Source organism: Nestor notabilis, unplaced genomic scaffold (assembly GCF_000696875.1).
Source record: "Nestor notabilis isolate BGI_N333 unplaced genomic scaffold, ASM69687v1 scaffold27643, whole genome shotgun sequence".
In the NCBI taxonomy this organism is placed as follows: domain Eukaryota; kingdom Metazoa; phylum Chordata; class Aves; order Psittaciformes; family Psittacidae; genus Nestor; species Nestor notabilis.
Genome location: NW_009920992.1, coordinates 24,149 through 47,515, shown reverse-complemented (window position 1 = coordinate 47,515; position 23,367 = coordinate 24,149). Strand labels below are relative to the sequence as shown.

The 23,367-nt window shown below is 39.7% G+C and overlaps 1 protein-coding gene across 1 annotated transcript in view; it reads right to left on the bottom strand.

Moving 5' to 3' along the window:
* Positions 1-11,501: 11,501 nt before the first annotated feature.
* TUBGCP3 (tubulin, gamma complex associated protein 3) overlaps positions 11,502-23,367 on the bottom strand; it is a gene marked incomplete at its 5' end in the record, with an annotated part of 33,078 nt that continues 21,212 nt past the window's right edge. The window contains 9 exons of the mRNA XM_010010941.1: positions 11,502-11,956; positions 14,188-14,304; positions 14,890-15,030; positions 15,392-15,523; positions 15,658-15,746; positions 18,318-18,453; positions 19,276-19,344; positions 20,063-20,198; positions 21,488-21,677. Coding sequence (XP_010009243.1) covers positions 11,798-11,956; positions 14,188-14,304; positions 14,890-15,030; positions 15,392-15,523; positions 15,658-15,746; positions 18,318-18,453; positions 19,276-19,344; positions 20,063-20,198; positions 21,488-21,677 — 1,169 coding nt within the window. The remainder of the gene's footprint in view (positions 11,957-14,187; positions 14,305-14,889; positions 15,031-15,391; positions 15,524-15,657; positions 15,747-18,317; positions 18,454-19,275; positions 19,345-20,062; positions 20,199-21,487; positions 21,678-23,367) is intronic.

The window sequence follows — 23,367 nt, the reverse complement described above, 5'->3', positions numbered from 1 at the left end:
TGGCTTTCACAAATACCTGTTATCCACAGCTGCTGTTCAGAAATACAAAACTTACAAGAACCACATTTCCTGCTTCACAACAGTGGAGAAGGTGCAATCTCACTTCATGATTACTAGTCATTTTGTACAATGAGAGCTTAGCATCTGCAGTTTTACCTGATGTGATCATGGGTTGGTCCTGCAAATGATGAAAGTCCAGGGTTTTTTGTAATCATACTAATAAAAAAAGAAGTTTTTCTATTAGGCTGTTTCTATTTCAGAATTAATTGTATATTAAGAGCAACTTCAGTACTAGTGAGCAATGAACTAAACAAATCTTCTTCCTCTCCAAAATGAACTTATCTGGCTACAGTGGAGCACATTCTGGTTGGTACAGTGATTTCTGTCTGGGTATTTGGGTCCACCAACACAGAACTTGTAAGCGTTAGCTAAATGAGATCTGCTGGCAGAGAATAAATATCTGGAACTGGAGAGACACTTCCACAACAGTTACAGTAGCACATACAGAGGCCATTAAATTATTTAAACATGCCTGTAAATGAGTATTGAGTTTTTACAAATGGCCAGAGCTGATATGGCAATGCAATTACTGTAATGGTGATACACAGAAGGTGCCTATACGGGAGAGTGAGCCAGCCACCAACCCTTCAGGATGTTTGCCAGAGGTCTGTAGATGCACTTGGATTTCCAGCAACAGCTTAATTTTTCAGTCCTTTAAATCAGAATCCTCTGAATCTTTCAGCTTTCCCTTTGCACACAAAACAACACTTGCTTCATGGACCTATCTTTCTTTTGGCTGAAATGCTGCCTGCAAGTGCTCCAATGAAGATGCATTGGCAGGTACCTTAAGTGAAATAGAAATCTAAGTTTTACAAGTTCTGTTTCACAGGAGTGAAAAATTCATTTCCTAAAACATGTCTGAACTCATAACTGTAATTGGTGAAGCCAGAGAGTTGTTGAAAAGACTTAATAAAAATGCAGAGTTTAGTTAGTTGGGAGAGAAGAGTGAGAAGGATGCAAAAAGCCTGACTTCTGTTTTAAAGGAGAAATGTAGCTCTAACTGTAGCTAAAAGGAACAAAAATACACCCCAGAGGAGAAGGGAAAGTAAGACTTTCTGAAGGCCATCCCCACATCCCCAAGTCTTAGCTAATAGACTCAAGTGAGTCCCAGGAGCTCATTGTAGATCTGCAAGGAGCAGGGGAAAGCAGAGAGCTGTGCAGCTGCAGGTGGGACAGCAAGGCAAGAATTCAGTTAAAGCTGACTTAGTAAAGTGAAGAGGGGGCAAAACAGAGGGAAGGGAGCAGGAGAAAAGACCAGACAAACTCTCTGCATTGAACAAGCACATGACCTGCAAGTAACACTGAAAACCACAACAGTGTGGTAGTACAAGTCTCCACCCTCTACATAGGTCACAATTAGTTTTATCAAATACATTGCCATCATGGGTGTTCCTGTTGCAAAACTTGGAGCTTTACATTGCATCTTGCTAAGAATAACTGCTTCCAAGCAAAGGTCAGAATCTCAGCACAGTTTACCTAGGTCAGGACAGAGCTCAGCCAGACCATAATGCAGGTAAGGAAGAAGCTGATGTAGGGCTGGCTTCTCTCCTGGTAGTAAAACCACCAACTTAGCCTTACAGGTTGAACTTTGTCTGCTTCAGAAGCCTAGTGCCAATTTAGCCTAAGTTTATACTATGCTAGACCTTTGCATCATTAGGGATGTGCTCCTCCCTGGCCTAAATCAGTGACGTGGGGCTGAGAGATTACCTTCCTCTGTGAGACAGTGCCGTGGTTTAACCTCAGCTGGCAACGAAATGCCGTGCAACTGCTCACTGCAAAGTGATAGATAAATCAAGCAGTCTAAATTGCAGGTTGTATCACCCAGATTCTTCTGGTGAGAAACACAGGACATGTTATATTGGAGCTGGGAGAATGCAAAACAGTGTCTTTGCCTCAACTACAATATCTGCAAAGTCTTGGTCAGCAGATTTGTTTCAAGGGATTGGCAGCCTGCTAAGAAGTTAATCTGCCCCTTTTGATTTCGATTTAAAAGGCTTCCTCTTGAGACTTATATGTCTAATTGTCCAGAAAGAAAGTGACATTGTGGCTGAATTCCCACCCTTCTCACCCTCTGCCACCCCTATTCCCAGGACTCGCTCACCACCTGAACTTCAGCTCTTCTTTAGAGGTGCAATTGAAAAGCCTGTATCCATCCCACGTGGGAAAGGCAGGTTATCCTGCAGGATAACTGGCCGCAGAGCACTGCTTCCACCATCAGCAGTGTCTGGATGTCCAGGGGGCAAACCTCTTAGTCTGGACCTGTGGGTTTGAAGCATCATCCTCATGAAAGTTCACGTCCATCATGACTCACAGCAGCCTCACCTGCGTAGCCTGGTTCGTAGAGAGTAAAGGCAAAGGGCAAAAAAGGCCACAGACAAGGTTTATTTGAGGGCAATTTCTAACTGATGAATTCCACACAATGGTAACTATAGCTAGTATTAGTACCAAAGCCTTGTAATGGGTTTGTTTCCTAGAGAGATCTGAAAACCAACTGCACTCTGAACTGGAGGCTTATTCTTGCTTACCCTGCTGAAAAATAGTATCTTTCGATTGCAGAAGGCAAAGCAAGTGTTAGAAAGATAACCACGTTTTTCTAAGTTTGTACTTGTGGAACATAATATGTGTATACTTCAGTTACCTGATATAATGACGTCCTCGGCAAATAAAAAAAGAAAATTACTCCCCCAGTATCTGGACAGTGATATATAAATATTTGTAAAAGGAAAATAGGCAAGGAAAGATAAATAAAGTAGTCTTCATTACCAAAGCCATTTTTTTCTAACACATGAGATTTTGAAAGTAAACTACACTTTACTTTGGTAGTATTGAGGTTTTAACTTCAGTTCTTAGAATATTTCACATGTAATAAGGTCACTCCTACTCTGCTTCTACAGTTTTGCCCTGTACAGTAGCCATAGAATTTCCTACTAAATTACTCTGATTTGTAATATTAACCTTGAAAGCCAACACAGAAAAAATATAAAGTATGTAAGTTTGCCATAAATATCTCACAATATTGAAAATGAGCATAATTACATGCTTTATATAGCTTCTTAACAAGAACATTAGGTCTGAGTCCAAAACTCTTGGCTTGGCTTTAACCAAAGTGATTTCAAATAGAACAAGTATATATAGAAAAAGAATCTTATTTTCTTATTAAAAAAGGAAAGGGTACTTTCTTAAACAAAAGAACATGTGATTTCCCGGTCACAGACCCATGTTACAGTGAGAAGAGCTCAGAAAGGTTCAAATTAAATATCTTTTTCATTAAGGATGGTTTAAGAAGTTGGTTGGAAGAGGTTCAGTCAGCCCATTTAGTCTGGTAATTCTAGAAATGTCTGTGTAGAAAAACCCTACTTTTTTTTGCTTTCTGCTATACAGTGTCACACAATCACATGACCAAAAAACATGTTGACTCCAGAAATGGTAGACACCGATCACGCACGATTTGGTGGTACTATGTCAACACTGATTGCCTTGTCCAACAAGAGGTTCAACATCCTTCGGATACCGAGGTGCAGTCCTTCGCAGTTGTTTCACATATAGGAACTTCGTCTGCCCCTAGTACCCAACGACATGCAAAGCCTTGGCTCTCTGGCTTTATAATGTTCATTGAAGTCCAATCTAAAGCTGAGAAACAGAAGGCTTTCATCAGAACTGGTTGTCAGCAGTTTTATCTTCAAATATCTGCCATGCACACCAGAGTATCCAGTGCGAACAGCTCCGTTTTTTAAACCACCCCCCGCCATGTGCCCTGCTGGCACCCTCCATCTCCATGAAGGCTCCCAGACCGCAGGAGAGCTGCGCCTGTGCCACTGCCCCAGCCCTCCCAGAGCAGCACCACCACAGCCAGACACCATTCAGGGCCTGACCAATGCCAACAGGAGAAGTCACCTTGTGTCCATGTTGTATGTACAACGCAGGCCAGGCCAGCATTAGATCACTGCTCACTTCACAAATACGTATTTGGTGCAGTCCATACATACAGCAGCAAGTAGCACCCCAGCACAGCGAGGCATGTTCCCAGTAGGGCAGTGAGTGCTGCTGACCCAGCCAGCTCCTATCAGTTTGAAGTAAAACCGTACTACAGTCAAACTACTGCTAAAAGCTCTTAAAAATTTGGCCCAATTTTTCCCAGGGATAAAGAAGTGCAGTATTTGGACCAGATGACAAACTTATTTAAAGCCCCCATGTCAAAGCCCAGGATCACTACAGCCTCCAGCAAGGGTCCCCAGTATTTTTTTATCTGGGGACACTGTTCTCTTTTCCATTTAGACCTGACCATGACGCACTGAGCTCCTTTTGACAATGCACCTGTTCATTCAGAGAGCCTATAGCTTAGCCAGGTGGCAATTGGAATTCTTGGTGATAGAAAAGGCTACAATATAATTAAAAATACACAACAGTTACAAGCCCCAGACTTATCTTAGAAAGCCATAATACATAAACAGCACACATTCATACAGAAGTTACACTTTGTCTTTAATCAGAACTCATAATTCATTTAAAAGTCCCAAAGGATCCCAGACTGAGACCAGAGCTGAAAATGTGTCATTTGCAATTCTCCGCTGTCCTCTAAAGGCTGTTTCAGGAATTTCAGCCTCGGAGTTTGAACAGCAAATTGCTTCTGTTCTGTGTCCGTGAACATAGGCCAGTGGATGGAAGAAAAGTGGGAGGTTTATGCAGAGCTTCAGCTAGAACCCTACAAGCCACTGCAAGAGATGCGTCTGATGATGGAGAGACCTCGTCTGTGAGGCATGTGGTGCCACACCAGCAGCATTGCTGTCTCTGCCAAAGGATGGGATTAACATGATTGCTATTATTCTGCTTCCTGATACAGTTTGCTTTGCTGGTGAGGCTTTGAGGTCTCTTAGCACATCCAGGCACCGGCTGCAAATAGTAATATGCATCCAAATCAGCATTGTCAGTTTTCCAAAACTTAGAGGGGAAAAAGATCAGTTTCACTGGGCCAGTGAAGCCATTGGACAGTTTTCAGATCTTGTCTTATATTGCTCCTGAGGACTGATACTTTCAAGCCATAACTGAAGCCACACATAGAACTCATATACCTTTATCAACTCATTCACAAGCTGCTTTCTTATGGAGAGGTTTCAGTCTCTTAAAATCCCTGTTCTTGCATTTATTACATTTGCCTGAAATGTTATTTTGTCTTGAAAAAATATTGTATTTACTTTGAGAATGAAGAGAAGACGTCTTAAAAGATTGAAGAGGAATTTAGAAACTATTATTTTTGAGGAGTGGGTCTTTTTCACCCTTGAATTTGTCTGCAGAAAACCTCTCTCCCCATAGCTCAAACCCAGCCTGATACTGTCCTAGCCTTCATCACAGCTAAATCGCTTTGCAGTTGATCACTTCCACTGGCAAACAAGTGTAAAGAAGTTTACAGAGGGAATTCCATCAGGTCAGTTCTGCTGCCATTCCTGTTGGCAGGAATTGAAAAGTCTGAAAATTGCTTTTGCTGAGAATGGGTTAATGGTTGGACTTGATGATCTTAAAGGTCTTTTTCAACCTAAATGATTCTATGACTTCTATAACTTAAAAATTTGATCTTGTTTGGTACCTACCTACACCTTTATAAGGTGCTTTTGAAGAGTTCTTATAAATAAACGGAGAAAGGTCAAGCCTTAAAATAAGCCTACAATTACATAATTGCCCATTAAGAAACCCTATAGTTAAGACACTAGTGCCTGTAAACTTCTTCTATGCAGCTGTTTCTTCTGAGTCACTTACAGTATTGCCCTTTAACAGTCTTAATTAAGGAAACAGTAACATTCATTCTTTTCTTATACTTCCTGGCTACAATCCAATTACTTTTAGAAATTATTTCCTGTTCTGTTATTAATGTCTGGTTTGCTCCTTTGGTTTGCAGCATCTTTGATTTATTCTAATTTCCAAAATTTTTTGCCTGTGATGTATTGGAACCTGTGCACATGTTTTTAACTCTAGGTGAAGACTCTGTCTGACAGGTACCATTCTGCTGCTGCACCACCTCTCACAGCTGCTTTGCTGCTTTTCTCCTAGAAGATGGGACATCTTACTTGTAAAGGTGTCTCTTCACAAGGTCAGAACTCTCTATCTGTTTCTTTAGTGTCTCCTGAAGACTTTTGAAAATGCCTGTCAATTTCTTTTGCCCACAGGGGCTTATAGAGTAGGTCTAACCAACAAATCAACCGATTGCTCCTGTGGGCAAAGAGGTAAGTTGGTTGATAAAGAAAATATGAAAGACCTGGAGTATGTTGCTTGTAAATCCCATACCATGTAATGCTGGAGTACAAAATCAGAGTACAGAACTGTTCAGTGCTATTAGGAGAGTGTTCTGGGAAATTTGGAGGGGATGTAATGCTGTAGTTACGATTATTTATGGCTTTTTAAAGGATCCACCTTTCCTGCAACTCTTGGCTAACAATCTGTCAAGATTTAGAGCTGCATTTATAAGATCCTTTTAACTCTCTTACCTAATCGTATCAAGGATCTCAGAACTCCCCTAAATATCTGAAAGAGAGAGATGAGGCTGGTGGGAAAGGAAACAACGTGAAAGGGAAGTTGAGACATGACTTATTTTCAGGATGTATCCATCTTGTTTATTTCTCAGTGTTTGAAAACAAGAATGATGAGAGGTTTAGTAAGTAAAGTCACTACAGATGAGTGCTTTGGGAAACACTCATCTCCAATTGCTCTTGCACCTAAGTTGCAAATGGGTGTTGCAGAAGTGCAGCACTTGTTTTGTCTGCAGTGCATATGAAACCCATTTTCTGTAGGGTCTAATGCCCCATCTGGCACTTTGCAGAGAAGAAGTGTTGGCTTATCCATTCCATTGTAGCTGAGAAATCTGTACTGTATCTTTTTCCTTAGCAAATAAAATGACATAATAATTATATTCTTATCGGTCTATTAGCACTTTTATTAATTATGTGCATGCATTTTGTACACACATATATATGTACACAAAGAGTATAAATTTATACTGCATTAGTCTCTTTTACAGGATAATAAACAAAATATTTCAGTTCATTTATGGCTGTTTTAATAACCTGGGTCACAGCTGTCAAAAATATATTCTATTTTGGTCTTAAACTTTGGTTGTGTTAATGAAGTCGTAATGGGTAGGCATTTCTGATTTATGAAATACCATTTTCATCCCACATTTTGTGTTCTCTATGCTTTTTGTTCTCCACTAAATATTGAATCTCCATCTGATGGTTCAATTGCTTGTTTTCTAGAGAATTTTGTTTTCATAATTTTCTACCCATTATATTATGCTCTAGTACTTACTTTTACACACCAGGTTGTTAAAGGAAAGTTTTGATTTGCCTTTTTAGTTGCTGTTGTGAGCCTGTCTGTAATTTTCCTCTGTTTCTTTACAGCCTTCAGCACTGTTCAGTAGAAACAAGAGGTAAAACCCAGTACAAATACCTTCTTTTAAGGAATGAATGCAGTGCCTTGTTTGAAAGAGAAGCAGAAGACTGTGTTCTTTGCCTCTCTCTTGGCAATTTTGGGAAAAACTTTAAAGGGCAATGAAGCAGCCTTGACTAGTTTTGGGAATGTTCCCATTGTAGGAATGAGAGGGATCCTAGATGCCTAGCTACCTTCTTCTTGTGGCATGTATCTCAAACGCAAATAATTGGTTTTCACTCTCCATGGCACTGGAAGATTTAATCATCATCTTGTGACAGCTTTTCCCTATCATATCTTTTAATATTCGGATTGAAGATAACAATCATGCCAATTGCATTTTCCATACTTAATGTTCAGCTAACTTAATTATTGTTTAATAGAATTTGTTCCACAGAAAGCTAATGTAAACTAACTGTGCAGTGATCAAAATGTCACTTCCTACACTCCTCAGATTTTTCTTGGTATGCTTTTCTTTCTCTACTCTTTCCTGAGCATCCCTGGTCACCATTTGCTTTCTTTCAGGATCCCTGCTCTCTTCTGCCCTGCCCTTCTCTCCTTCTGTGAGCAACTATACATCGCCTTGGTTTCTTTAACCTTCCTGGCCTCTGTATTCTCTCTGACCCCTTACATCTCTGCTTATCATTGTCTTTTCACCTGCAGTCAAGTTTCTACTTCTGCTCATGTGGCACTCAGGTTTTAGCCCAGTGATTTTATTAGAGAATATACAATATTGGGTAGTCAAAGTGCATTAGCAAAAAGCTAACTTTGGAAGAAAAAGAAGGAAAATAAATACTGAGTAAGGCACCATTGCTGCTCTTCCTGTGAAAGACAGTAAGTAACAAGTCAACCCTTACGAGTGATTCTGATGCCTTAAAGACTGGATTGTTCCAAGCTAACTTAAAGCAGTTAAAATACTACAACAGGGAGCCTGGCTTAATACTTTCAAGAGACCAAGTGGTTCATATGTTAAGTTTGTAGTATTCCTTGTCAACCTAAAACTAATGCATTTTCATTATATTTTAACATTGCTGTTCAGTAAGTCCTCAGGGTGATATATGACTGGTTAAATCAACGGCTGCAGAAACTTTTCACTCTGAACAATTACAGACTAAAAGAGAATATCTTACTTTTGATGTTCATTGTTATCCTTGACACAGAGTAATTTTGGTTTGTTAAATTAGGCAGAGCAGGTGATGGTTACAATGTCCTTCTAGAAACCATACAGAATTAATTTCTTCTGACTTCTGAAACAGCAAGTTCTCTTATCTGGCCCTGTTCTACTTATGTTTGCACATCTCTTGCAGCTCTCCCAACTCTTTTTTTCTCTCTTCAACTAGTAGAATCTTCTTAGGAGTTAAAGTGATGTTTTAGGTTTCAAGGAGCCAAAAGATGAATTTTCAAAATTACTCAGGCACTTCCGAGAAGTCTCTAAGCACCTTTTACATGTGTGTGTGGTCATCTCTGAGGCTGCTCGTTCGCATGAAAATTGAAATGAGCACAGACATGTGCACCCACAGCTGGTTTCTGTGGTCATCATTAGGATGCATTCATGAAATGTCACAGAGGATTCCAATCTTCAAGTCTAGAAGTTTTAAAATAAGCTTAACTTTTCTGTCCAGTTATCTCGCTTCTTTTTCAATCATTACCTTTCAATTAGTGTGTTAAAAAAAAAATCTACATGTGCACTTCAGAACCTTCCCCACAGCCTCACAGTCAGAGAGGGTCTTAGAGGGGATGATTGCTCTTCTCCAGGTACAGGTGCAGGCAAAGCAGTCTCCAAGAGAGAGAGAAAAATGGATGCCATTGCCTGAGAAACTGGAGATCTCAGGAACATTTCCAAGGGATTCTCCAGCAGAGCTGGACAGGATATTCTATGCCTCACCTTTCAAATATTTACTGATGCTTCAAGTCATAATTTTCTGCTCTGAAGTGTTGGTGCTCTCACGTAATTTATTATGACATTACTGTTAATAATTTTCAAGCCCAAAGAAAGATTTGAAGTATTTATTGCTCAACTTTTGATCCATTCTCTTGATGAGAATCTGGCCCTAACAGCATAGAGCCAACAGATAGTCGCAAAGATACATCTTTTTCTCAGTGTTTATTTTTCACTGTTCAATCCTAATTTAGAAGGGGGCACTGGCTTCCTCAAGCTATGCTTGCTACACCACAACTCATCAATTCTAATTGTAGAACCAGAAGCTACAAAAAACATGTAGATTGAAATAAACATGACAGCTGCTGGTTAGGGTATAAAACACTGATCTGCACAAAGGGGCACCAAGAACAATGGCAGGTCCCGACAGGCTCAGGTACTCTGTGTCCTGCATTCAGAACATTCCCCTCAGCCTGGCAGTCACAGAACAACTGCAGCAGTGAGGACTCTTCCCATACCGATGGTTTTCTACAGAATCACCTCAAATTGATCTTTCCTGGCACAGCCACTACTGCAGGTTTCCTGTGTATGTGTACCGGTGGATTCATTTTATCAGCAAACGGAACTAAACCTTCCTCTGAAACTTGTCCTAGAACTTGGAACTAGTTCCGACACTGGATGCTACCCCTCTGCCTGTGGATTGTCTGATGACACATGGGATCATGAAACATGTCTCAAGGCAATGGCCTAAAGAGTGCTCATGCAGCTGGGGTTTATTTCCAACAGTTTTGGCCAAAAAACAATCACATAAGCTTTGTAGTTCTTTCAGACTGTACAAGTACCACATGCTCCCACCACATCCACAAAAACAGAATACTCCTGCCTGTCAGGTGATTTGTGACCTTGTGATGCCTATCTCGGCATCTTTCCTTCAGCACGCTGGCTTCAGAGTCCATATTTCCTTACAACTGAAAAGCTGCCTGCAGGTACTCCCATGAAGGTAAGCTGCACCAGCAGGTCCTTGAAGAGCACAGGGTTATAAGCCTTACATGTTTTAGTTAACAAAAGCAAGGACTCCAAGGCCTGCATAGTAACAGGAATCCTCGTGTCCAGAGGGCAAACCTGCTAGTCCAGAGCTGCAAGTTGGTGCATCGTCCCCATGATGAGAGTTCACCTCTGTCATGACTGAGAGCAGCCTCACCTGCATGGCCTGGGAGATGCCTCTGCTTCCTGGTGGTTCAAGCAGAGTAAGGGCAAAAGAGGCCACAGACATGGTTGATCTGAGGGTACCGGTTATTCAGTGAATTCCATACAACTCTATGTATACATAAGATTCATACAAAAATCCTATCATGGGTAGGGATTTGTAAAACAATACACTCCTAACCAGAAGCTTCTCCTTTCTTACCCTGTGGAAAAAGTCATAATCTTTCAGTTACAAAAAGTAAAATACTTCTTTGAAAGATAATCGTGTTTTTATTTTTCTAAGCTTGCACTTGTGGAACATAATAAATGACCTGGTATAATGACAACTTTGAAAAAGAAGAATCCCCCTCTCCCCAACATCTGGACAGCAATATATAAATATTTACAATGAAAAAATAGGCAAGGGAAAAGAATGAGGTCAACATCAGCCAAGTCAGTTTCTTTCTACACATCCTATTCTGAACATCAATTATTTCATTCAATTCAATCTTAACCAACACCTTCTTTTAACAGTACTGAGGCTTTAACTTCACTTTTTAGATCTTATGTGCAACAAATAACACTCTTGCTCTGCTTCTATAGTTTTCTTCTGTACAGTACCCATAGAATTTCCCTACTAAATTTTTTCATTTCAGTTTGTTAACTTTGAAAACAACAAAAAATTAAATAGAAGTTTATGTCTCCTGATACAAAGTTTCTCACACAGTCAAACACATCACAACACTGAAAAAAAATCAGCATAATGAAATGCTGTATAGCTTCTTAACAGGGACGTCAGGTCTGGGTCCTCATCTGTTGGCTTTAACAAAAGCTCTCTTCAAATAGAACAAGCACATATAGAAAAAATAACCCTCTTATTTTCTTGTTAAAAAAGGAAAGGGTGCTTTCTATAAACAAAAGATGTGATTTCCTTGACAGAGATATAAGTGGAGAGAACTCAGAAAGCTTCAAATTAAATTGGCAACTTTTTAAAAGGATGGTTTAAGAAGTTGGTTGGAAGAGGTTCAATCAGCCCATTTAGTCTGGTAATTCTAGAAATGTCTGTGTAGAAAAACCCTACTTTTTTTTGCTTTCTGCTATACAGTGTCACACAATCACACGACCAAAAAACATGTTGACTCCAGAAATGGTAGACACCGATCACGCACGATTTGGTGGTACTATGTCAACACTGATTGCCTTGTCCAACAAGAGGTTCAACATCCTTCGGATACCGAGGTGCAGTCCTTCGCAGTTGTTTCACATATGGGAGCTTCGTCTGCCTCTAGTGCCCAACGACACGCGAAGCCTTGGCTCTCTGGCTTTATAATGTTCATTGAAGTCCAATCTAAAGCTGAGAAACCGAAGGCTTTCATCAGAACTGGTTGTCAGCAGGACCAAGAACTGTTGGACAATTCCCTGAAGGATAAAATAAAAACAAAGAGACATCACTGGTGTGTTTTGCACAGGGATGCCAGGTGCTGCCCAGGCCTGACAATGAGCAGGAAATCCGGAAAGGGCAAGCACGAGCGTTTATATCCAATTGTTAGCAAACCAGTTATCATGGATTCATTCTTTCTGCAAAATCACAGAGCTTCACTATCTTCAAATGTCTGCCACGCACATCAGAGTCTCCAGTGCAAACAGCCCTGCCTTTCAAACCACCCTCGCTGTGCCCTGCTGGCACCCTCCATCTCCCTGAAGGTGCCTGCAGGGGCGCTGCACCATACTGGTGCCCCAGCCCTCCCAGGGCAGCCCCACCACAGCCCCACCCCACCATTCAAGACCTGACCAACGCCAACAGGAGACCTCACCTAATGTGCATGTCGTATGTACAATGCAGGCCAGATCAGCATTAAACCACTGTTCACTTTACAAATTCATATTTGATGTAGGTTAGACAGCAGCAAGTAGCACCCCAGCACAGCAGAGCATCTGCCAATTAGGGCAGTCAGTGCTACAGACCCAATAACTAGACTCTATGCATTTGGAGCAGTTCTTGAGTGAAACTTGCACTCAGCATTTGGAAGGTATGCTTCTGGAGCCCATCTTCCCATTCGGCTCTAGGGAAGGAGCTGCAGAAGTTCCACAGCATGCAGGAAAGAAGAGGACTTTGGGAGCATGGGAAGATTCACCTGAAGAGCTCCTTCCTGATCTCCACTAAATACTAACAAGGACATACCCATAAGTAGAGCACCCCATTACTTACAAAGATGACCAAGGCTGGCCAGGGAAGCCCTTCATGGAAAATGCATGGAAAATGCATGAAAAATGCAAAAAGTAGGGTCCAGCAAGAATACAGTCCAAGCAGGCAAAAGCTATATTGGCAATTTGTGACAATCCTGTAGAGTACAAAAACTACAACCTGCACTTAATTTGGCTCCGTATTCCTCTGGGAGGGAGACTACAATATTTGGACCCAGGAGCAAATTCCTCCCAGATTTGAAGTCCTTGCATCAATGCTCGGTATCTCTACATTTTTTAACAAAAACCACCAGTACTTTATAATCTGGGCATAATATTCTGTTTTCCTTCAAACTTCCATATGAACTGAACTCTTTTAACAAAGCAGCACTTCATCCAGAGTAGCTATAGCGTGACAAACTATAGGCAATACAGAAAAGGATCTGATGCAAATCACTGGAGAAAAGGGAAATGCCCTGCACATGCTAAATCACAACTATAAATGGTGTAAAGAACCAATCATACTCTTACAAGATAAAAAGAAAACATGGGTAACAACCCAACAAACTCACTGCAACCTCACTCATTAACTTAGGGAAACAATGCATGCTTATGTGTTTAATATTTGTCTAAATGTGTATTTATAGAAATTAAGAACAGAAACATAAATGAAATACCAACATCAAGAAAGAAAGCAGGTTCTACAGCATTAAGCCAAGTTCAGTATCAACATTATTAAAAAAATCCTAACTTCAGGCATGCCAAAGGTGATAAATAAGGGAAATTAAAAGGTACATTACAGTGCATTAAGAGCACCTCATGTGTCAAAGTCAAGAGATGAGTTGGGATAGGTTTTCAGTTGACCTGGGTTCTAATCCTAAAAAGCTGCTGTAGCCCACAACACTGTGTTGTTCCCTTTGATCGCTTTCTGTAACACTTTCCTGAAATCTAACAGCTGATTTTTCTGGTGAACAGGAGCTTCAGAATTAGATATAGCACATTAAGTAAAAGACAGAATAATTACCATTGAAGAAGAGCCTGTGCATGTTCGCCCAAACAGTTTACACATTTCAGTGCACTTAAAATCAAGTGTTAAGCCCTTAATAAGGACCCTTTCTGCAGTCTTTAATAGCAGTGACTTGCAAAGATGTTGAGGAAAAAAAATGGAATGCAGAAGGATGATTCTTTTTTTTTTCAGATTACACCAGAAGATGGCGATTACTTCTACTGCTGAAGGAGGAGAGTTACATGAAGAGACTATTCCCCTTTGTCAGGGGAACATACATGGTCGCAAAACCTACTGTCTACTGAGGAACAGTAAATACAGGCTTCCAAGTAAAGAAGAAGAAAATTAAGAACCAAGACCAACAAGCTGCACACACGAATACAGAAACCGCACCTACTCAATATTTGATTTCTATATATCAAAGCTCAGCATCCATATTAAAAAAATATCTAAGGGGCACCTGGTAAAAGTGAGTGAGTATTCGCAGCTGTGAGCACATTTTGGGTATTGAGTCTTGAAATTCTTTCATCCTCCTGCTCTCTTCTTCATCTTCTGATGCAGTTACACCCCACTGTCCCTACACAGAGAATAAATAAGTTAAGAGGTCAAGTGTCACATAACAAAAATTGCTAATTGGGCCACTTTCTACCCAACTGAACCACCATGTTTATTCAAACCATCCACTGCCATAGGAAGCCAAACATGGAGCCTCTAAAATAGAAACTATCAGCCCCCTCAGTGGTTGGTACAGCACACAAAAGGAATCTGAGGTTAGCAAGCAGGAGAGTCTCACAGCAGCACTGCATGTCCCACAGGCTGACAGTAGGAAGGTAGGCATGAAGCTATGGCATTTTCTGCAAAAGGGTTCAGAGTATTAAAGCCTCTTCTATTTCCTTCTCCTAAAAGAGCCCTAGATTTCTCATCCTCCAAAGCCCCCTAGAGAATCTACTGACCTAGAGGTTTTGGGCAAGAGAGAAATGAAAAACACCATTCAGCAGTTTTGTTTGAAATCACTAGCTACTGCTGATGACTTTTGCATTTGTCCCAACTACATTTTCATTTTTGCTGTACTTCTACATGATACCTAAAATCTTCTGTATATCCAAAGACATGTATACCTACCTCAATTAATTTTCAAGTTTTAGTAATATTCTTACTGTACCTCAAGCTCACGCTGTTTTTTCCTCTCTTCAAATTGCAACCTCAGCTGCAACTCCTCCAAAGCAGCTCTGTACATTGCATCTTGGGCATTCTGGAGCTCAATGATCTGATCAAAAACAGCTCGGAGCTGGTTGAGAAGTACCTGTGAGACAGTTGAGCAACAAAACAATGAAACAGTTGTACAGAAAAAAGAGTTTTAAGTTACTACCATTCTTCAGAACATGAGTAAATTAAATCTTTTTACACACAGCTAGACAGTTTACAAAGCCCTAAGTCAGTTGTTGCATGATCACACAGCTTAGGACCAAAAGCAACTGGCCCACATTGCAACAAGTTTTATGATCAGCACCTGTTCTGGGGATTATGTACAAAGCCTACCATAATAAGGTCTTAGAGGAAGAAAATTTGTTTTTCCCCTTGCTCCTACAACATAAGAGAAGGTGTTTCCTAACGTGTTAGCCGAGATCACAAAGCTACAGCCTAATGCAAAGGAGAAGACTTACCCTGGAATCACTATCCAGCAAGCACCGAGCTATGATTGTGTCTAGAAAAACTTCATGAGCTGCAATGATGTGATCCAAGTCCTGTGCTTGTTGGACCTTGTTCCAGAGTTCATCCCATGAACATTCAAGCACCTGGAGCAATGATTCAGAATTGGGCTGTTTTGATTTGCTAGATGACAAGCTCTTTGAAATTTAAGACACGCAACACATACAGAATATTAAAAGTACTTCATTTTTAAGCAACTAATTAGGTGGATAGAGTATACCTCAAATGTAATGTAATACTGCATTTGATGAATGAAATGGACCATTTCTGATGCCAGAACGTGACACTGATGCAGCACCCCAGAAAGCTCTGTAAAAAATTCAAAGAGATGGCATGTTAAAGACTGCAAGGACAGGCAGAGCCATCAAACCAGCTTCTTCTACCAAACAGAATACTTCATAAAACAGCCACTAATCTTGGATGGTAGAAGCAACACTGTCTGGCACACAGATAAGCAAAGAACATTGCACAATTTACACCTAGAAAATGTGAGCCAAAGATGATACCATGTGCCCAGACAGTGCTGAAAACTTGCTGAGTATCACAAGCGTAAAAGACCCTCTCAATCTCAAGAGACCAAAATACAGTTAATGTCCCATGTGTTCTTTTGGTTGAAAATCTGAGGCCACGGATTTGCAGCTGCTTCTGGGGCCTCTCACGCCTCTTACCATCAGCCTTTAAAACACAGAGAGTGTATTTTTGCATTACTTAGCTACACTGAGACCAAAAGAGAGGGTGGCTGTGACAGCAGTAGGGAATTTGTGGCTCATGTGGTCCAGGTTCAATTCCCTAATCCACGACACAGACCAATATGCAAATCACCAATGGCCTCAGCTGCTCACCTGTAAGAGAGGGGACCTCTGTTGTGGAAGGGTAGTATCAAGATTACTATCAACTTCAGAAATTCTCTGGAATAATGATACTCATCCTTCTGGAATCAGGCAGATATCCAGACAGAGGACATAATTTCTAAAAACCTGCCAAAGTAATTTGCCATTGCAGACAAGATATGACACTACTACAAAAAGAATTCTACATTTGCCTATCTTGGGACATTACAGGACCATCTAATGATCCGAAAGGTATTACAAGATACTCTGTTCTTCATTTCTTATGCCTTTGCAGGAAAACTATCCCTAACACATTATGTTGCATCTACTTTAAAAAGGATCAGTAAAAACAATCTCCACAGGGTTGGCTTAACAACAGAAATACTTCAGCATTGGTAAGCTGGATACATCTGTGTTTCTTCCAATTACTGAGAGGAAGAGGGCGAGCTTGGCACTGCTGTCTAGAAGTACTCTTTTAAAGCATTAAAATCCCTGGCTGTTAAGACTTTTTGGAAATTGTGAATAAAGCTATCCTTGAAAGTCAATGCTCCCTCTTTGTGGCTGAAAAACAAAAGACCCTGCAGCTGCTTCCCCCTAACAGTTACTGTCTTCCATTTGGTGTTTTGTAACTGGAATAGCAGGTACTGTTTTAGAGGGAGAGAGAGAAAATAAAAGCAAGTTCTACTACTTCTTTAAAAAACTGGTGCCGGGCTCCATCTATTTCAGATGAAATTCTACTCACAGCTTCCAACTTAGACATGCAGTGAGTGAAAACGGCTCCCATCCCTCCAGGCAGAAGGCAGTACAGATCTTTGTAAACACTCTCCTTTGACAAAAGCACAAACCAAGAAATACAACACTCAGCTCCTTCCGCTAACAACAGCTGTAACAGCTTGGCCAGCATTTTGAATTTCTGCGTTACTTTAAACATAGCCAAACCTAAAGGTGACAAGCAACTGAGCTTTATCCTACAGAACACTGCTCTGTGGCAAAGCATAAGAAAGGCCTCCCAAGAGGCTGTGGGAGAAAAGGCAAACTTCCTCCTGAGAACAAAGGAACAAATAAAACCCTAGCAATGGGAGACAAGTCCAGCCTGAAGACCCTTAGGTGATGAGAATAAAATCTGCTACGTGCATCCTAGTCTCAAAGGGAACAGAAAGCAAGAATGCAATAGGCCATTGGTTTCAAGTCAAACAAGCACTTAGTTGGGGCAGGGAAATGACAGTGAACTAAATCCTATCTCACAGAAGCAGAAAGGAAACCTAGTCATCATGACAGTTCCAGAGATCAGCCTTGTGCACTAGAGCAGACTTTGCAAAAGCTTATTTCCCAGGGAACTTCTGAGACCAAGGTGTCCACTCCCACCCGCCAAACAGTTATTATAAAAACATAAATATATCTTTGTAAATATGACTATGCCACAAAGAAGCGTAACCTTCAGTAGTTATTTTTTTTACTGAGAGAAATGTAGGTAGGTAAAAAAAGTCAAGAGTGAGCCAGTACAGATGTTCGCAAATATGACTATATTCTCAGCTGAGAAATAGGATCAAAAAGTCCCAGTCCATTAGACATACACTAGAGCCACTATAATTAAGAGCTCTTCTAACTCAAACACGTTTCTCTTCTTAGCCTTCTCTGTTCTATGCTAAATAAAAGCACAGGGAATGAGTGAAGGTAAAACTAGTAAACTCAGAAGTGTGCACGTGTGAGACATTACTTCTAGCACAAGAAAGGGGGAGACACAAGTTACAGATAGGAAGTTAACAAGGAAGATGAGTAAAGAGGATGGAAAAGTAACGATATTCTTCCAGAATGGGATGTTTCATCTGCTCACTGCTACAAAAAGTCACAACCAAGGACTAAGTAAAACAAACAGGAAACTTCCATTTACAATAACGTTATTTTGTCTTCATCATCATCTGTCATTAAACTGTCAGTCAAGAGGAGCAATAAAACATAAAATTAATTTGTCCCCCCTCTTAACAGTTTAAAATAAGATGCAGTCATCTAAATCCAGTTTAAAAGTATCATCCGTTTGGACCTCTCTCACCTGGTATACTTTTCAGAAGCTTTGCATTGCACATGTGCCCTTTCCATATATCAGTAAGAATATACTCCATTCGTTTTGCTCTCCAAAGGAAATTAAATACTCTTAGATAGTGGCTCATGCACTCACGTGTAAATACCTACAAATTAAAAAAAAAAAAAAAAATAAATGTATCAGTACAAATTTAACAGACTTACTGTATGTTCTGAAGGACCAAGACCCTCTTCACAGTCCATCGTATCTTGCAGTCTATTGATAAATATTGACAAAACAAAAACCCTGGATAACCCAGAGCTTTTGGAAAGATCCCACCTCATGGGCTGAACTGAGTTACCTAACATTCAAGCAGGCACAGGGCACTGCAGGAAGTGTAAGATGGGGTGAACACGACAAAGCCTAAACATTGTGCTCTTTCCGAACTACATATGAAAATTCCTTGTGCTGGTCAGACTCACATTTTGATATCCTGTTTAAAAAAAAAAAAAATAGAAGTTCTTTACAGACACTAAATGCATTCTGATCAATAGTGCAGCTATTTTATCAGCAGTTCTAATGAACACTACCTATCAAATTTAATTTAGATGGTACAAATAGGTTCTCCTCAAATACATTCTTCAGTTCCTTGCAAATTATCTCAAATTAGTAGCTACAAACTAGTAATGATGGGAGAAAAGGAGCACTCCATTTATTAAGTACTTGCTAAAATCTCTGCTGGATCAAATGAATTACTGATTTTCAGTAATTATTGTTTTAAATGTAGCTTTTCAGCACTCCTGGTTAATTTATAAGAATTGAGATTTTAGCTCAACTGTTTATACAGTGGGTGCATCCTAGATGAAAAAAAAGTCTCTCTGATCTCACACTCCAAAATAAAAGGTTATTTCAATCAAAAAAGAAAATTAAAAATTAGCAATTCAATTCATTATCCGAGATGTTCACAGACAGCAGTATGTGACATTACCGTTGCTATTGGCCCATCAACATGATAGTCCAAGCTGAAGACATCCCATCCAGTGTCGCCAGGAGACACCTGTATTAAAAAGATATGCTATTTTAGTGTATAGTCAGAGCACACTAGTGCTGAAGACCAACTCTTGCTTAGTATTCTATTCTCCACAACCTACAAAGAAACAAGGATCCATATCAATCCGAGATGCAGATCCTTGTAGATTGAGCAAAAATGAATCAAAGTTTGACACAAGGGTGGGATTCATCTCACCCAAATGCTGATGTTGGTAATGTCAATGTTTTTCCATTGGAGCCAGAAAAGAAAATAAAGGGAAGGATAATTTCTTAGGCAAGACTCAATCTAAGGTATAGACATATCAGATACCACAGTCCACCAGTGAACTCACCAGAGGTCTCCATGAAACGCACTTTGATTGCTTCACTCTTTGTAAACTGCTGGTGACAGAGAGACCACCCCCCAGATTCTTGTAAATTCAACAGCAGTAGGAGGTTCAAACCAGGCCACCAGCACCCTTTATTATTAGACCCCAAATGCTTAACTTTGTATTGTAAATGAAATAACTGTAAACTCACAGCTTGAAATACAAATAGACAATAGGCAGGAAACGGGAAAAGAAGAGAAGACTTACTAGATTAGGTTTACATTATTCAAAGTAGACTTCAGTGGAAAGAGGTGGGGGGAAATGTATTTACTCTATACACATATGAAAATTTTCACATAGATTTCTGCATGTATACACACACAGAGGCCAGGTCAGAGTCACCATCATGAAACAGACCTCCAGAAGTCGAACATCCAATCGTTTGAGAATTTCAGGATTATCGAACTGGGCATTAGTTGCCCTCACCGCTGTTTCAAGGATTCCAGTGAGATTATGCTGATATAAGGTTGTAGCTGGTCGTGCAAGCTCTGGCCTGGTGGTTATGAAACAAACAGTCATGGCACATTACTGAGATATTCTGCAGCAGCAGTTTGGTAATAACTGCAGCACACAGTAAAACACTTTTCTGATAGACTTTAAAACCTCTCATATTACTCTTTGTCTTAACCACAAAAAAACACCAATGAGCAAAATACTTGAGCAGAATATGTCTATTAATATGCAGCTATACATCTGCACATCAGCATGAGGAGTAACTTTATCCTCATTTAATGCCAATAATCTGAAATTACCAGGATTGCTAGCATAACCACTCTGTAATTTGAGTTGAATTCATATCTAAAATGAAGCAGATTGCATCATTAATACATCAAATCAATAATTTAATTTCAGTTTTGAGAGACTTGCTGATAGCTGTCTCACAGTCTTAGAAGTGTTGGCAGAATCACACAAACCCACACTCTCTATGTACTTAAACTTTCTAAAGAGTTGCACCATTCAAGTACCCTGCACTACTAACTACTCTCCCCTATGACCAGTACTGGAAAGTCCCTCATTGCTACTACCTCAAATGCAATACTGACTCCACAACCCAATCTTATTCTCCTTCACAGTAATTTTCACTTTAAAAAGCATAGTCATGTACAAATCATCACCAGACAATGTTGATTTTGATTTACAAACAAGTTAATGGAAGCTCTATTACAAAGCCTTCTAGACCAAACAAAAGCTTTATAAAGGACATTTTTGATAGACTAAGTGTCATCAATAGCACCATCATGTAAAAGCAGTGAGCTTGCAAATACACTTCAAAAACTGAAACTGATAGTTGTGGGTGCACCTGACTGCTTAAAACAGGTTGGTGAGGCATGAACTGAGTTTTTAAAAATGCACTGAGGGTGTTGATACAGTGTTCTGGACCAAACACCTCCAATATACAAAAGCCTAACATTCACAGCAGTGTTAACTAGTGCCATCAAGAGCAACAGAACTTTACTGCTTAAACTTGCTGACAGGAGTGAGAGAAGTGCTAACATCCGTGACACTGTCACAGGGTCAGTGCAAAGTATCTGTATTAGTCCAACTTTTCATGACAATGTGAAATGGTACCATATATACTTCCTATCAAAAAGGAAGAACAAAGTTTAAGCCTCAGGGTCAAAGAAATTAAATGCAAAATAGAATATAAAAGTTGTTCAATTAAACCTTTGAGTAATAAGATACTTAAAGGGTCGTCTTCCAAAAGCAAAACAGTTTCTGTGCTGATCATGCACATTTGCAAGCATCAGAAATTCAACATAATTATCCCTCCTACTCTCTTACTTGAGTAAGTCCATTAAATGCCTGATAAAGTCTCCTTGACCAAGTAGTAAGTATCGCCTCATGGCTTGCATGTGTTCCAGTAAATTGTACTTCTTATTGAGAACATCCAGCAGGTATTTGCTGGTCTCAAAATAAGCTGCATCAATTTTCTCTTGAAATGCATTTTCCAGATCTGTGAACAAATCAGCAGCTAAAAAAAAAAAAATAAAAATAAAAAATTAAAAATTAGTATTTTTCTAAAATGGAGGCAAGCAAGCTTTGGAATTAAAACATATGAGCAGATAAATTGTTATTTATTCTGATCCACTGTATTATACAAAACCAGGACACACAGCCAAAGCAAAAGCAAGTCTAAAGCAGCCCATAAGTCAACATTATTACTTTTATTCTCTGCCCAGTTTGTACCTTCCAATAAGAGCTCATGTTATTTCATCACTTCTACACAGAAAGCGATTTATTTTTTTTTAAGCTTGCTGAAATACTGCAATTTGCAGAATCAAATAATTTGAAGGAGCTCTAAAAACTCATAGGGAAAAGCTTTACTGTGGTGGAATCTAATCAAAAGTCACTTCTAAGCATGTGTGTGTGCAGGAACCAAAAAATCAGTCAGAACATTTAACAGAAAACAGTTCCCAAGTACAAGCCAGAATGAAAAAGGAGGGAATACGCTTGTATTATCTTGGGGACAGCCGTCAACCTGATGTTTTCTTCACGTTTAATACATGGCAATTTAGGGGTAGAAAGTAGGACACTGCCCTTTAGTTGGAAGTGTATTTCACTCTTTTCTACGACTACAAGCTTATCAAGAAAGGAACTGCAATAAGACTGTTACAAGATAGCAGGAAGTGTGACCTCTTCAGGCAACATGGAGCAAAACTCTAAATACTGGACTACCAACTATTAAGACTCAAACCTTCCTCAGCATTAAAGGATATACCCCCACTTTCAACGATTTTTAATTAAACAACTATTGCTCTACAGATGAAAAATGAAGATCCATGTACCAAATTAGTATAAGTCACTGCACTGCCCTGCTCCAGGATTAGTTTCAACTGACTTTTTTTTTTTAAGAAAAAATTAAAACCAAGTTTCATGTTGTTCTGACAAGATTCAGTGTCAATTAATAAAGTGCCTTTAAATTGAATAAATAAACAGTGGCTCTAATAAAGAGGTCACTCTTTAATGAGGAAACCTCACAATGGCTGGTTCAATGACATTCCCTGAGTTTTCCTAACTCTCATTCAGTACCCTGTGAAGTTCAAAAAGAAACTGAGAAAACATGAAAGTTAAAGTTCCAAGGCAAATAAATTAAAGAAATAAAAAATACAGCCAAACCAATAAAACATTCCGATTTAAAATGAGAAAAAGTATTCAGGTTGGCATCCTAGCTTTCATCACCTCAGTATAATTATCAGAATGGACTCTCAGGATATTGTCAGATGGCACAAACAAGGATGACAGTATGTATTTCCAACATCACTGACACAGAATGTTCTTTCTGGATTGAATGGGTAAAATGCCCTGAAGACAAGCGCAGTTTTGTGCAGAATTAAGGCAGTGCAATACTGTGAGGTATTTAGGCTGCAGACCATAAGCTCAGCCTGCCTTCAGCACACTGCAGATATAGTTGATAACATCTATTTCTAAAACTACACTTCTGTCTGAAACAGGTATTCTCAGCACTTAAGATGGCATACTTGCTTTGAAGTTCTCGGCCTCTACATAACAGGGAACCTGTATTTGTGCAGATCTTCCATTCAATCAAAGGAGAGAAACAAGTGCAAAATTAAACAAAAAACAAACCCCAAAATCGAAAAAGCATGGCCATAAGCTCTATGTAAAGTGTTGGAAGTAGTGTAGTGAAAGAATGTTTTTGCCTT